The 13,820-nt window shown below is 39.7% G+C and overlaps 1 protein-coding gene across 4 annotated transcripts in view; it reads right to left on the bottom strand.

Moving 5' to 3' along the window:
* Nucleotides 1-1,060: 1,060 nt before the first annotated feature.
* Nucleotides 1,061-13,820, bottom strand: part of il1rapl2 (interleukin 1 receptor accessory protein-like 2) — a 518,624-nt gene continuing 505,864 nt past the window's right edge. The window contains exons 10-19 of one of the 4 annotated variants that reach the window (XM_085182337.1): nucleotides 13,295-13,435; nucleotides 12,484-12,544; nucleotides 11,015-11,127; nucleotides 6,898-7,043; nucleotides 6,209-6,286; nucleotides 5,976-6,092; nucleotides 5,052-5,174; nucleotides 3,523-3,753; nucleotides 3,330-3,360; nucleotides 1,061-3,108 (exon numbers count right to left, since the gene is read on the bottom strand). In XM_085182337.1, coding sequence (XP_085038463.1) covers nucleotides 3,020-3,108; nucleotides 3,330-3,360; nucleotides 3,523-3,753; nucleotides 5,052-5,174; nucleotides 5,976-6,092; nucleotides 6,209-6,286; nucleotides 6,898-7,043; nucleotides 11,015-11,127; nucleotides 12,484-12,544; nucleotides 13,295-13,435 — 1,130 coding nt within the window. In that variant the 3' untranslated portion in view covers nucleotides 1,061-3,019. The remainder of the gene's footprint in view (nucleotides 3,109-3,329; nucleotides 3,361-3,522; nucleotides 3,754-5,051; nucleotides 5,175-5,975; nucleotides 6,093-6,208; nucleotides 6,287-6,897; nucleotides 7,044-11,014; nucleotides 11,128-12,483; nucleotides 12,545-13,294; nucleotides 13,436-13,820) is intronic. The other 3 variants (XM_085182345.1, XM_085182353.1, XM_085182360.1) reach the window with 3 other exon arrangements.

The raw sequence follows: 13,820 nt of genomic DNA, 5'->3' as shown, positions 1-13,820 counted from the left end.
TCTAGTCCCCAGTCTCCCTCAGAATGCTGTTGAAGCTCTGCTGGAGGTGTGAGTTGAAGATCTTGCGAACGGGGCCTCTGCTAGATGTTCCTAGCACACCCTCACTGTACGTTTTGGTGCGCCAAATATGTGGTGTAGCCTTGGGTCCTTTGCAATACTCACTTGGTCCCTTGAAAAGGTGGGGAGCTACTGTTGATAGTGTTGATCCCGGCGAAGTGCCGCAATCGCAGCCTGAGGCTACGTCCACACTAGCCCGGATAGATTTGAAAACTGCTTTCCATCTGAAAACACTCCACATCCACACTAGTGTTTTCAGTCGTTTTCACAGAGTTGTGTGTCGTTTATTTACTTTCCGGCTCTTTGAACCGTTGCGGCAAAAGGTCGAGGAAAAGCACCGAGTTTTTTAAATGGACTAACAATGAGGTGGAGTTGTTGCTGCGAGTAACACAAAAGTACAAAGTTGCAAAAGCAAGTGAGAATTAAAGAATTTGAAGAATCTTTAACGGGGCTGTCAAAATTGAGAGCAAACAAAACAACTGCTGCCCTCCACTATCTTAGTATAATTGGTCACATAACGGCATCGTTTCCAAATGTATGTGTTTTCGAGAGCGTTTTGAAAACGCTGCGTTTTCCTTCCGCGAAAACGCCATCTCAGTGCGTCTCAGGTGCTCTAAAAACCTGCTTGCTCCAAGCCTGTTGGACAGCTTCACTCCTTGTGCTCAACTCCATGCAGCGCATCTTGAAAATTTGGATAAGGCAAATGTTTTAGTTCATGCCTTTCGACACTGGGCAGAGAACTATGTGTCACTGAGTAAGCTAATAGCTTACAAGGAAATTTAAGTGACCATTGGAGAAGAGAATAAAGCCATGAGAAGTGCAATTCGAAGAAAAGGATTCGTGACAGGGGTGTAGCAAAGTAAGCTAACAGTTGGAGGAAATGCCAGACAGCTTGCGAAATCACATCTGGTTAAGCAATAAACAGAAAATGAGAAAAAATAGTTGTCCGGGAAAAAAAAGAGGAAAAAAGTTGACCATGTCAGACAACAGTGAATACAAAATCTATAAAACAACTCATATAAGTTTTATTTGCTCGCAGTTAAATTATTCAACCAATATATCCAAAGAATAGTCAAAGAAATAGTCAGAAATTAAAGGACAACCACTAGACTGTATATTGCCATTGAATATAACAACTGAAATAATTAATTATTGTATCAAACAATCTCAAATATCCAGAATTCATTGGTTCTAATAAGACAATGACAGTAGCTCTGTGTAAATTCAAAACATTACCCACTTTGCTTAAATATTATCTTAATAATCTTGTTTTTCTTTTTTAAAGCTCACAAAGAAGAATGTGGTCTGATTCAGCTTGGAGTACGGCTTTTTATACAGTGAAGCCCCCTTTTGGCTGACTGGTAGTGGTAAGGTTCAAAAGATCAGTCCGTTAGCAGGGTTGTACTGCCGTAAGACATCCATCCATCGATGAAAAGAGAAACACAACAAAGGCAACAAAAAAAAAAAAGTGGCTGTGGAGCCATCAGAGAACTTAATGTGAGTGTTAACAGAAACTGTAGGGAACAAATCACTGTCATGTATAGGTCTATACAGAGGTTATGGAAGCTGTACAAAGATTATTGTAACAAACAGACAGTAAAAACAAAGCCTGGTAAAAATTCTCAACAACCTTCTAAAAGGATAAAACCCTTAAATAAAACGTGACAAAATAAATAACCCAAATGTTTTTGGAGGGACACCTCCTTTTTTTCCTTTATCAGTTTTTATCATTGAATCATGGCCACACAGAAAACAAATATACTGTATCAACATAGGATGTTTATACCCTCCATATTAAAAGAGGCTTCGACAAATGATTGTGTCATTTACTCTTTTATCTATGTTTGTTTGATTATTATTCTTTTTTAAATCTAAATGGGTGGTCATGCAAATAGAAAAAAGCCAAGTCCTTTATGCTTTTAGCTTGGTGTTAAATCTGACAGTTCATCTGTTGGTGATGGACTGGCTGGTTTCCAGTCTCGCTGTGCCCTTAAACACACTTACCTCAAGTACTAGCTATTCTTTTAGCCAACTAGTCTATGCAACTAGCTAGTTTCTGCCTTACTGTGCTTTCTCAGTCATTAAGCAGCTTCAGCCTTCGCTTTATGTGTCACCCCCTCTTGTTTTTCTTGCTGAAAAACATTTCTCAAGTCTAGTTCAGCTCCTGAGAGCCAAACCAGGTAGCTAGCTTGCTGTAGAGCAATACTTCAAGAGGTTGACTAGTTGATTTAAGGTGGTCTGGTATTCCAAAATCATTGCTTGATGTCTGCTTTGTCTGCCCGACAAGCCACCTAGTCAACAGGTAGATGAGAACTCGCATAAGTAGATCAATTGGCATTCTTAGATTACGCTACGTCTTGTTTGTCTGAGCTGACAAGTCAACTGGTTTTCAGAGCAGCTGGTTTGTGAGCAGACTTAAAAGGTGCTGTTTTAGTGCTCCAAGATCCAACCTGCCTGCCTGTTGAACAAATAGAGTACTACAGACGGTGGATACCCACAATTGAAGTACTCAGGATCCCTTTGTTAGCTTCTCTAGTTCTTAAGTTTCCTAATTCCTTTCCACAAACCCAGCATGACCAGTCAGGAACTTTTTGCCAGTATGTCAAGGACACATGGTCATGCCAGCAGTTTACATTCCAGCTGGCATCAGCCTGTTACCAGGTAATAGGTCCAAAATCAGAGTGCAATCCTTTGTATAATCCCAGTCTTTCTGTAAACAGTTTACAACCACTCTCCTAATAAGTGTGACACCAAGCCTTCTGCGGTCTTTCGGTAGTCTTTTATTCACAGCTGGGAAGGAGTAGCCCAAAAGCAGTCGATGGGCAGTCCAACACCAAGTCTGCACACAGTCCAAAAACCTGATGAAAACCAGACGACCCGCCAGTCTACACGAATCCAGTGAAAAGCAGTCTGTAAAGCAGTCTGTATTCCAGTATCAGCTGAGAAGTCCAACTACCAGATGTCAGAGCTTAGTTCTCTGCTGGTGAGGGGTACAAAGGTGCTGTTCAGGTGGAGTTCTGGCTTCTTCCCAAGGGTATTGCTCTGTTGCACCTGGGAAACACACAGCACCACCATGATTAGCACTAACCTTGCCATATAATGGTGCTTCATTTTATGGTATGACAAAATATTGCATGCCAATACTGTGCCTTGACTTAAACATAAGAACTGTACTGCATTTCGTTTCCCAGTCTGTTAGAATAAGCATGTTTTCAGGCTAGATGATATGAAGATATTGTTTTCTTTCTATATTCTCTTTTATTCAAACAGACCTCTTGTTCCCCAGTGAACTGCTCTGAACCCCTGGGGAGAAGAGAGGATTTATTTTTATTGTGTTCAAGCTCTAAGTACATGCAAACAGATAACAGCAAGCAAACTTTAGAAAAGGATACACTGTGCTGATGTTGGGTGCTGGGGACTAACTAAGAACATCATACGTATAAGTGGCTTAGTCTTTTCTCCCACCTGTCCATTCAGCAGTGTCATAGGGATATTGCAATAGACATGGCGCCCCCCGGGGCCCAGAGTGGAGAACTGCACTGTGGAGGGAGGTGGAAGTGGGGGTGAGGGCTGTGGGGGAAGTTGAAAGTCATAGCTGCGGCAGAAATGCCGCATTTGAGCTGCTGTAGCACTGTGACCCCCTCCTAATGGCAAGGTCATCTGGTTGTAGTCAGGGATCTCTGTTGCCAAGGCGACCTGTGTGTAAAAGACATGACTTTCTAGTAACTTTCATTAGCTTCAGCATTATTGCAAGAGGCAACTAAATATGAAGCATTCATCATGAAAATGCTGTTTGTAGACTTCTGCTAGCTTCTGGGTGAATTATGAAAACAAGATAATTGTAAATTAATGAAATAAATGTAAATGAACTTAACTGTAATGTGTTAAAATAATTTAAGCTAGAGTTTCACTTATTTTTCAAAATAGAGCTAAACAGGAAAAAGTGAAATCCCCGGATTCCGTCTGATATCAATTCAAAGGCAAGTTTTAAACAACTGAAACAAACTTTCTAGTCCAAACTGTACATTTGAAAACACAGCAGTGGAAACATAAGAAGTACAGAAACAGTCAGAACATAGTCACAAACATTAAAGAGAGATCCATGGCAGTCAAAGAATTCTGAACTGGTGGTGGAAAAACTTTTAAAACTTTATCATGGGACAAAGTCAGAAAACTTTTTATTCAGTTTTTATTAGAGTTGACCGGTGGTTATATACATGCAGTTTTAATGTCCTGGTGACCAAAGCCAAAGCCTCATCAGAAATGGTCTTAGTGGAAGGATGGCTCTTAGAAAGTCATTAGTAAGGGATGGAGACAGGAAGAAAAATTGAGGTATGGCAAATTACCCAAAATTGGACTACAAATCATTGGCAAGAGGACTTGAATTCAAATGTGAAATGGTTCAAATTGTTATTAGTATGTACAAAAGTGAGTGGCTACAGTCACCAGTAAAACCTGGTGGCGGCTCCATCATGGTTTGAGGCTGCATATCAGCCAGTGATGTTGGAGAGCTTTTTTAAAATTGATGGAATTACAAATGCAGAAAAGTAGTCAGATTTTGATCCACCATGTAAAAACCATCTTGATAGCATTTGACTGGCACTGGCTTTTTCAGTATGACACTAATCCCAAACACACTGTAAAAGTCCAGTAAAAGTGTACCTGGATAGAAAAATGCACAATGAAGCACTATCAGTCATCACATGGCCTCCCCCAGATGCTGGAGCTCAACATTACTGAACCAGTGTGGGAAAGAGAACAAAACTCTTTCCTATCCTATCAAACAGGTAACAATGCATTGTTTCTGATCATCTGCTCTCACAAGGTAGCCCAAAGTTCAGGAACAAATTTATTTACAGGTGTAACAACGATAAACTAAGTCTGTGTTTTTAAGATTAATGCTGTCATAGTGCAGTGCCAAGATCAAAATATACTGATTTGAGAAACACCATCTACTAATTAATAAAAGTTCGAACTAAAAGACATGTGCTGACCTGATGGTGTCCATGCCGACTCTCATTAGGGGGCACCAGGGAGGCAGAAGTGGTTGTCATGGCAATAGTGGAGACTGTGGTCTGTAGGTCACCAAAGAGGCCCTGTTCACCAGAATCCATTACCTGTTAACACAAAGATTCCTCCAACAGTGAGTCAAAATTCGATCCATCGATTCCATCCATCCATCCTCCCTCCCTCTGTTGGAGGTTATGGTGTGCTGGAGTCTTTCTTTGCTGACAGTCTTTTGCAAGGTCAACGCAGAGAGCCATACAATCATTCAACAACTTTATTCAGAGTTTCCACCTATGGGTGAGTAGCATAATCTAAGCCCTGGTGCACAAAATAATTTGACACACTTTTACACACTTAAACACCATCTAGATTCCATGACATCAATTATTAGAGTAGAAGAAGACATTAGATTGATATCACCACATTGTTGCAGTTGTTGTTAATATTCTCTGTGTAGCATCATTCTTCAGGAAAGAAAGCAGCAGGAAACATTTATTTGCTAATCAGGGCATACGCCACCTGAGGCGTGGTAAACATCTACACATTTTGCTTTGCTGTGATTCCAATTTTAATACATTACCTGTGTTTTGCAGACATTTTAAAGGCCATCTGCCTGTTTGAATGCGCCCAAGGAAAGAGTACATCTTAGTAGAATTTTTTGGCTCCCATGCATGAAATGGACATTATTAATATAGGTATAGATCAAGTTTAAGGGTTTCTATAATGATACATGAACAAATTCATATGCTATCCAATATATTTTTATCACTTATAGTAGCACATGTATTGTAGACTTGTTTTTTTATTATGACATTTATTTTCAGGGGTCATAAATCAGTCCCAGAGTGGAGGCTATACCACTGTAGAAAGATAAAGTATATCGAGAATACATGAAAAAAGACGCAGTGTACCTGACGTCTGGACAGTGTCTCTCTGCGTTTAGCGGGCATATCGTAGACCACCTGTTTCCAAAACTTAGATGACAGCTCATTGCTCTTAGGACCCCTCCACTTGATGATGGATAAAACCTGAAGAGAAGAAGACAAATTACAAAAAAAAAGATTTTGCCATTCTGGCTGGTGATAACTCTTCAGGTCACCCCATAAACTCTCCATCCTTTCATTCATCCACCCTTTCTGTATACCTTGATGGTATGTTTAAGTGCCTCCACCTCTTGGTAGTTGATGACATTCTTCAGGTCTGCACACTCTATCATGATCACCTAGAACACAGAGAGATTTCTAAGCAGAAGACCTTCCCCATCAAAACTCTCCATATGTAATAATGCAATGTCCGGGTAGGTTCTCAGTAATCCAGGTTATGGTAGTAGTAAGAGCTTGAACACAGAAGGTGAATGAACTTCTTAAGTTTGTAAAGATATTTCACCTCTTATTCAAGCGGCTTCTTCAGTTCTAAAAACAAAAGGTGGGCAGCTCCAGGTATTTAACCCCTAGTAGAGGTCGTCTCTCAGTTATCAGCCACCTGCAATGAAATTTTGAGATCCAGATGCTTAAACACCCAAATCATACTCAGACGACCTCAATAGGTCACATGATGGGGTGGGACAAAGTCTCACAGTGGTTTTATCCTTATTTTTGGCTTTAATTCATCTGATGACTCACATGATCAATAATGGGCCAACAACCACAGCTAGCGTTTAAATACCTGGGACTCTCCACCTTAACTAAAGAAACCTCTTGTGAGGTCAAAGGTCTTCACAAACCTAAAGAAGTCTTCTTGCCTTCTTTTTTCAAACTGTTAAGAATAATAATGCAATCAAGTTGGAAAAATGTCTGTCCTCTAGATTTTTACCTTTGACCTCTGAATCCATACCTTGATCTCCCCGGTAACAAGCATGGAGTGGAGGCGTGTCTCTATCTGGAAGATGCTCCAGCCTCTTTTGGCGACAAACTCTGGCGTTAAAACGATGATCAGACGTCTGCTCTGCTCGACGCTACGAGCCAAGTCCTCAATGTAGGCTGGGAGAGACATACATGGAGAGTAAGAATAATGAATAGAGAAGGGACAACTCGGCAGATGGCCCCGCCCCCTCCTGATAAAAAAGGAGTTTTTCCTTCCCACTGTCGCCAAAGTGCTTGCTCACAGAGGGTCATATGATTGTTGGGTTTTTCTTTGTATGCATTATTGTAGGGTCTACCTTACAATATAAAGGGCCTTGAGGCGACTGTTGCTGTGATTTGGTGCTGTACAAATAAAATTGAATTGAAATTGAAAAAGAAAACTTTTCCTTTCATTCTGTTATTACTAAAAAGTTTCCATGAATATCCACATGATAGTGCAATACCAAGTTTCCTGTGTCTCCAGATTTTGTTGTGAGCCAAAACAGAAGTGACAAAAAAGCAGGTTAATAAGCTTTTGCTCTTAATATTGTCAGTGCTGAACTAATCCTGTAACAGTCATGCATTTCTTTATCCAGAATTACTGAGAGGTTTTAATTCTTGTTGGATTACACGGAAAGCTCCAGCAGCTTTGACGAAGACAAAGCAGGAGGCAAGAAGTGAATTACCATCACAGTATGTAAGGGAAACATCTCGCACAGCAACACTTGCCCCCGCTTCCTGCATGTGTCAAGTTCATTCGTCCATACATGCCTGAGGTGAGTGACGGGCGGATATAACGGAGTGACAGAAATGCTTGCACAAGAACTTTGGCTCTGACACAGAACGGTGCAGTCAGCTCTTAAATGGGGATCAGAGTTGTGCTGAGCCACCATCGCCGGTTGTTACTTATAACTAAGTGAGGAATATGTGAAGTTGACGAGGAGAAGTGGCAGGTGATGGGATGTGGACGGTGAGTTAATATGAGGTGAAGCTACTGTAGGCTTCAGCATTAGAGTAGCCTCCACGCCAAACCCAGTGAAAACCTGTCTTAACAAACGACCCAATTACTTTTTTGCAACAGTGTGTGTGTGTGTGTGTGTGTATGTGTGTGTTTTCTTGGAATACATTGCTCATTATTTCTAAAATTTGTAGTTACAGAAAAAGTATGAAAACTTTGTGTTCATTGAACCACGGCTCCCCCCACCCCCGTCTAAATACCTCTCTCTTTCTCCATCTCTGCTAACTAAATTAATGACAGACTCTCCAACAACACATTGCAATTTCACGCTCAATTTGAGGGGCACAAATAGTACAGTACATCCCCAAATTCATTCTCTTTCTTTTCTGTTTCTCTTGGTTTGCCTTTCTGCCTCTCTTTTTTTACATTTTCCCTCTCACATTAACACCTCCTTGCCTCTCTCTTGCCCTTGACTGCTTCCTGCTCCCCCATTTGTGAGGATTATGTAAATCAATTAATAAAATAACCAGTGACCCTGTACCCACTGCTTTCTGTTCCTTGTTATTTATTTCTCGCTCTCCTGTTCATTTCAGAGGGTTAAGTGGAGTGAATAATTGAATGGTGTGTTTTGGGTCGCATTGCTATGCTGCTCTTTCAGCAGCTTTGGTTACCAAAGAAAAGACTCTTGTTCAGTGTAGGCATAATTAAACCTGGAAAAAGTTACATGTGAAGATATGCACAGGGGATATTTGTTTTTCGGATGTTTTCAGGGCAAACACAGGAAATATGACTTTCTCGTCTGTCGGGTGCGTCGGGAAGGGGCATAATTTTAGCTAAGGTCACGTAAAGTGTGGCTTTTCATTATGAACCATACTTAAGTAAACATATTTATGTATTTTAGGAGAAAATGTTAAATAATTCAAAGAGCACATATTAGCATGTGTCTTTTGTGCCACATTATACGGTTATTTTAGTTGGTGTATATTTTTTGGTTTGATGTTTTGAGGACAAGGAGAGGTGGGATTTTGGTACCAAAATGCTAATACACAGGAAATGATAGCTGTATTACTTTATTTCACGCATTAAACCTCAGACATTACTCATGAGAATTTTTTCAGTACTGAGCTGGAATATAACATCCTATTTATTTAGATTTATTTATTTTTATACTACCTTTAATTGGACTGTCCAGTTTGCTACCATACTGGTCTAGAGAGGCCTTTGCAGGATGTGCTCTTTTATGTTTTTTCTTTGAAAGCTACATATTCATTATATATGAATTTTATATATTATATATATAAGACAAAGCAGTCAGTTTGAGGCAGTGTTAGGGGCACTGTTTAATAAATACTTATTTAAAAATGTATTATTAAAATAATTAGAATGATACATTCCTCAAAGTACCACAGCAATAAAAATTGTTTAGCATAATGTGTTAACAAACCACAGTGTACATGTTTAATGTTGATGTTTTTTTGAGATATCATTTGTATTAATTTGAGTGTTATATTGCTATATGTAACATTCTATACATAAAAAAATGTTGATAATATATTTTTAATTATCCAGATTACTTTAGGAGTCTAGGCGGAGATATAGAAGAGACATACGAACACAGACTATGATCGTAATATTTGTAACCATGTTTTTGGCCACTCGGTGAAGTCTAATAGTTACTCTGCTCTCCTTCTGACTTGAATGACTGAGTGAACACTTCTGGTTCTATATATGACCCACCCAGCACTACACATTGTTCATTTTTTGTTTTCGTGCCCCACTCACCCTATTTCTTTGAATGTATTCACTCTCCAAACCGCAGCCTCATTTCATGCTCAACCATCTACCATTATCTAATAAAAATGCTGTCAAACCAAAAATAAGGATGTTGTCCCAGCTAGTGAACTAGTGATTAAGTGCAGAGGGGTGTATAAATACATAGGGGAAGCCCCCAGCAGCTTAGGCCTATTCCAACGTATCTTAGGGTCAATTCATTGTCAGCTGATCCAGCCCTAACTACAAGCTAATATAAACATATTGGACAACTTCATGCTCCCAACTTTGAAGAAACAGTTTGGTAATGCCCCCTTCCTGTTCCAACAAGACTGCACAACTGTGCACAAAGGAAGGTCCATAAAGACATGGATGAGTGAGTTTGGTGTGGAAGCCTTGACTGGCCTGCACAGAGTCCCAACCTCTGTGGTCAACCCGAAAAAACACCTTTGGGATGAATTAGAGTGGAGACTGCGAGCCAGGCCTTCTCGTCCAACACCAGTCTGACCTCCCAAATACACTTCTGGGAGAACGATCAGATAATCCCATAAACACACTCCTAAACCTTGTGGAAAGACTTCCCAGAGGAGGTGAAGCTGTTATATCTACAAAGGCGGGCTGACATCTAGATTAACAATGGGACATCCCTCAAGTTCATAAGAGAGGTCAGAGTGTTGGAAGTGCAAGATTGGTTTCACACATGCTACCCAAAATGACACAAATGTTTTTATGGGCTTTGCACCAGATATTATTAACAATACCTGTGTGAGCACCACATCCTGGTTTGATGACAGTCACATCTTTGCTACAAAAGACGTCAATTGTATTCAGTGCCATGTTACCACATTGTTTGAGGTGTCTATATATATATATAGATCTATAGATATATATATCTATATATATATCTATATATCTATATCTATATATCTATATCTATATCTATATATATATATATATATATATAAATATACTGTATATATAAATACAGTATATGTGTGTGTGTGTGAATGTGCCAGGTTTGACCAGTGACAGATTATAGTAATAACAATCATATTTTTCCCTCCAGTTGGACAGAGTGACACAGGAGCCAAGAAATTATGACAAATTGTGAGAGGGTACAAGCATGCATGCACGTGTGTGCGTACATGTGTGTTTGTGAACAAATAAATAAAATTGTGGTAAGGCATGTGGTACATGTGGCGTACATCTGAGAGCTGACACAGATACGTGTGTGGCTGTAAGTGTGTTATGATGAAGATCCACATATGTTCTTATTTATTCTGACAGAGAGATGAATTCTGGGTAGCGGGGATTGGAGTTACACAGAGAGAGAGTGTGTGTGTGTGCATGTGTGTAGGTAGATACACAGATTGATACTTACTACTGCTGGGTATTAAATCTCTGTCTGGTATAAACAGCTTGTATCCATAATGTTTCTCCAAAACATCCGGCAAGATCTCTAAAGCAAATGTTTCTTCGTCGCTGCTCGTCCTGCTGGGAGAGGGAATAACAAACATGGCTCCAAATTCAAAATCAGATAACAGACAAATCAATCAGTGAATGCACTTAACTACAAACGCCTGCACACAGGTGGAAAATTAGAGGGGAACCCATCGTAAAGATGTGGGCTGCCCTGCTCTGTTAAAGTCCACAGGAGAGATGGAGCACTACATTCCAGAAGATATTCCCTCATTTGATGTGCAGACGAGCACGTGTTGCATCTTCGTGTCTGATCTCGTGAGTACAAAGACTGTAGTACGTGATTACATCATTTTCTTCTCAGCGTGCAGATCACTGCATTGTCATCCAGGAAGGAGCCACTTCCATCAGGACAGAGATGTTTAATCAGAGTGTAAAGGTGAACGCTTTGAGCAAATTTGTATTGATTCACTGTGAGCCTTCCTTGTGAGGTGACAAGTAAACTGAAGCTATGCCAACAGAATGCTTTCCTCAAAGTAACGGAGCCTCTCGATCCCCTCACTGTAGGGCTCTCAGGTTTAGTTTCTTGCATTTAATTTGGTCAAAATCAAACATCTGCACATTTTATGAATTTATTTATTCATTTTTTGATTTTTAATGTGACCAGGCTTACAACAAGTAGCATTTTAATAAACATGTCTGTAGCCCAGACAGAATTGTGGCTAGCAAGTCCTTTTCATGTGGCTGCCACGCTTCGATATAAAAGGGAGGTTTGTCTAAACCGTTCCAACCACAGAAGCAAAGAACTACGCTCACAGGAAGTATATATATATATATATATATATATATATATACTTCCTGTGAGCGTAGTTCTCAGGAAGAACTACGCTCACACACACACATATATATATATATATATATATAAAATACATATGTATATGAAAGCTAGTTTGAGCCACCATGGCATCATCTAGGGGTTACTGAAGCCTTACCTGTGGCTTTTTCTTAGCTTTTTGAAACCAGAGAGGAAAAATATGACTGAGAGATTGAGGACAGCTTATATGACATCAGTTCATCATCATTTTTGACTCCAAAAGAGAACATAATTTATGAAATGAATGTAATGTTTTAAATATGACTTAAACATAGCCACTGATCCCATGAACTCCTCAGCAAAGGGATTAGCTTCTTTTTACAGATCCCCCTGCAGGATCAAGGCGCTAATGCATCAGCTTCGCTTTCTCTATGTATCTATGCATCAAAGACAATCAGAGCTTTTCTGCAGGTCAAAGGGGGCAATGCTGATTTGATTTCAAGTATTTGAAATAGGAACTGAACATGATATTTGTTTCATTTGTATCAATCCTCACTTTAAGTTTAGCGCCTAATCTGTTTACACAGCACTGCACACAAACATCCAAGAAACCTGACCTGCCCAATGAGTCGAGGTCCACTTTAGTATAGGACAGATAGGCATCATACTCCTTATTATCTGTGGAGAGAGACAGAGAGAGCATGGGACAGTAAATAAGAGTATTTGGCAGAATAGTGCTTCATACAGTATATATATGTTAGCAGTTTCTGTGTAATTATTGCACTAAAAGACAGTAGACAGCTCCTGATCATCAATACATGTAGACTTGATGAGGAAACCGTAATTCATGTTTTGGACTTGCGAATGCACGGCTAAGAAAATCCAGCTGCTTTAGGACTTAAACTTGAAATCAATACTTTAAATCAATACTACAAACTTAGATCTTTATAATTTTCCTTTTGGCGGTTTCACTGTTTTGTTCGGGGAGTGATCTTGCATTGCTTTGTCAGTGTAACTTTTTAAAAGTGCTGCACAAATAGCTCGTTATTCCATCAATAGATGAAAAAAAGAGAAACTCATTTTCATTTACTCTGCTGTTGTTTCCATTAATTGCCTTCTTTGACGTCACTACAGGCTTGTGCATCTTATGTGCTGTACAGTCTTGTACTGTGAGACTCATCTTGCAGTCTGTGTTATGCTATGTGTAGAAGCCCTACAGGAAGATCCTACTTTAATAGCATAATTCCTTTGCTTTACTTTGTTTCATTCCCAACAACGTTGAATGTAGCAACAGTCTAACTCTTATTTTGCTCCATGTTTGTAGTTCTCTGATCTTCCTATCAATGCTGATACCGCTCAGCGCTCTGATACCTGTCTGACCCCTTCTGCAGTGTGCTGAAGAAAAAGGGAGCACTCAAAATAGCTTACCATCTTCAGTTTCATCACTCCCAAAGTGTCTCCTGTAGCAGAGCATGATCTCCAGGTTGTAACATTTATAAAGCGCAGTTAGGACTCCCAGCAGCAGCAATATGACCCCGAGGCCTCCAGCTAACTCCAGACGGTACATATCTGCCAGAGATACACAGCAACAAATTCATATCAGTGATCAGTCTGCTTGGAGGAATACTAACTGATGTAAGAACAAAATCTCTCTCCCCCCCCCCCCCCAATAACTCAGAGCTTTTCAAAACATATTTAGATAATGCTTTTTTTTAATAAACTGCTCACATCTGACTGCTTTGACAACAATCTTACTTCAATTATCTTCAGATTGGCACATTTTTCCAAATCGGCAGTGAAGCTGAAAACTCATTCACTCAAATACACATACACAAACACACACAAACACACACAAATATGCAGAATGCTGATATCAGCTTTTCATTTGAATGTGTTTTTTGATAACTCGCAGCTGCATTTAGAGGCGTTATTAATGGCCTGCAAAAAAAAGCGC

The sequence above is a fragment of the Neolamprologus multifasciatus genome, chromosome 2 (genome assembly GCF_963576455.1).
Source record: "Neolamprologus multifasciatus chromosome 2, fNeoMul1.2, whole genome shotgun sequence".
Taxonomy (NCBI): Eukaryota; Metazoa; Chordata; class Actinopteri; order Cichliformes; family Cichlidae; genus Neolamprologus; species Neolamprologus multifasciatus.
This window is presented reverse-complemented; position numbering and strand designations above follow the sequence as displayed.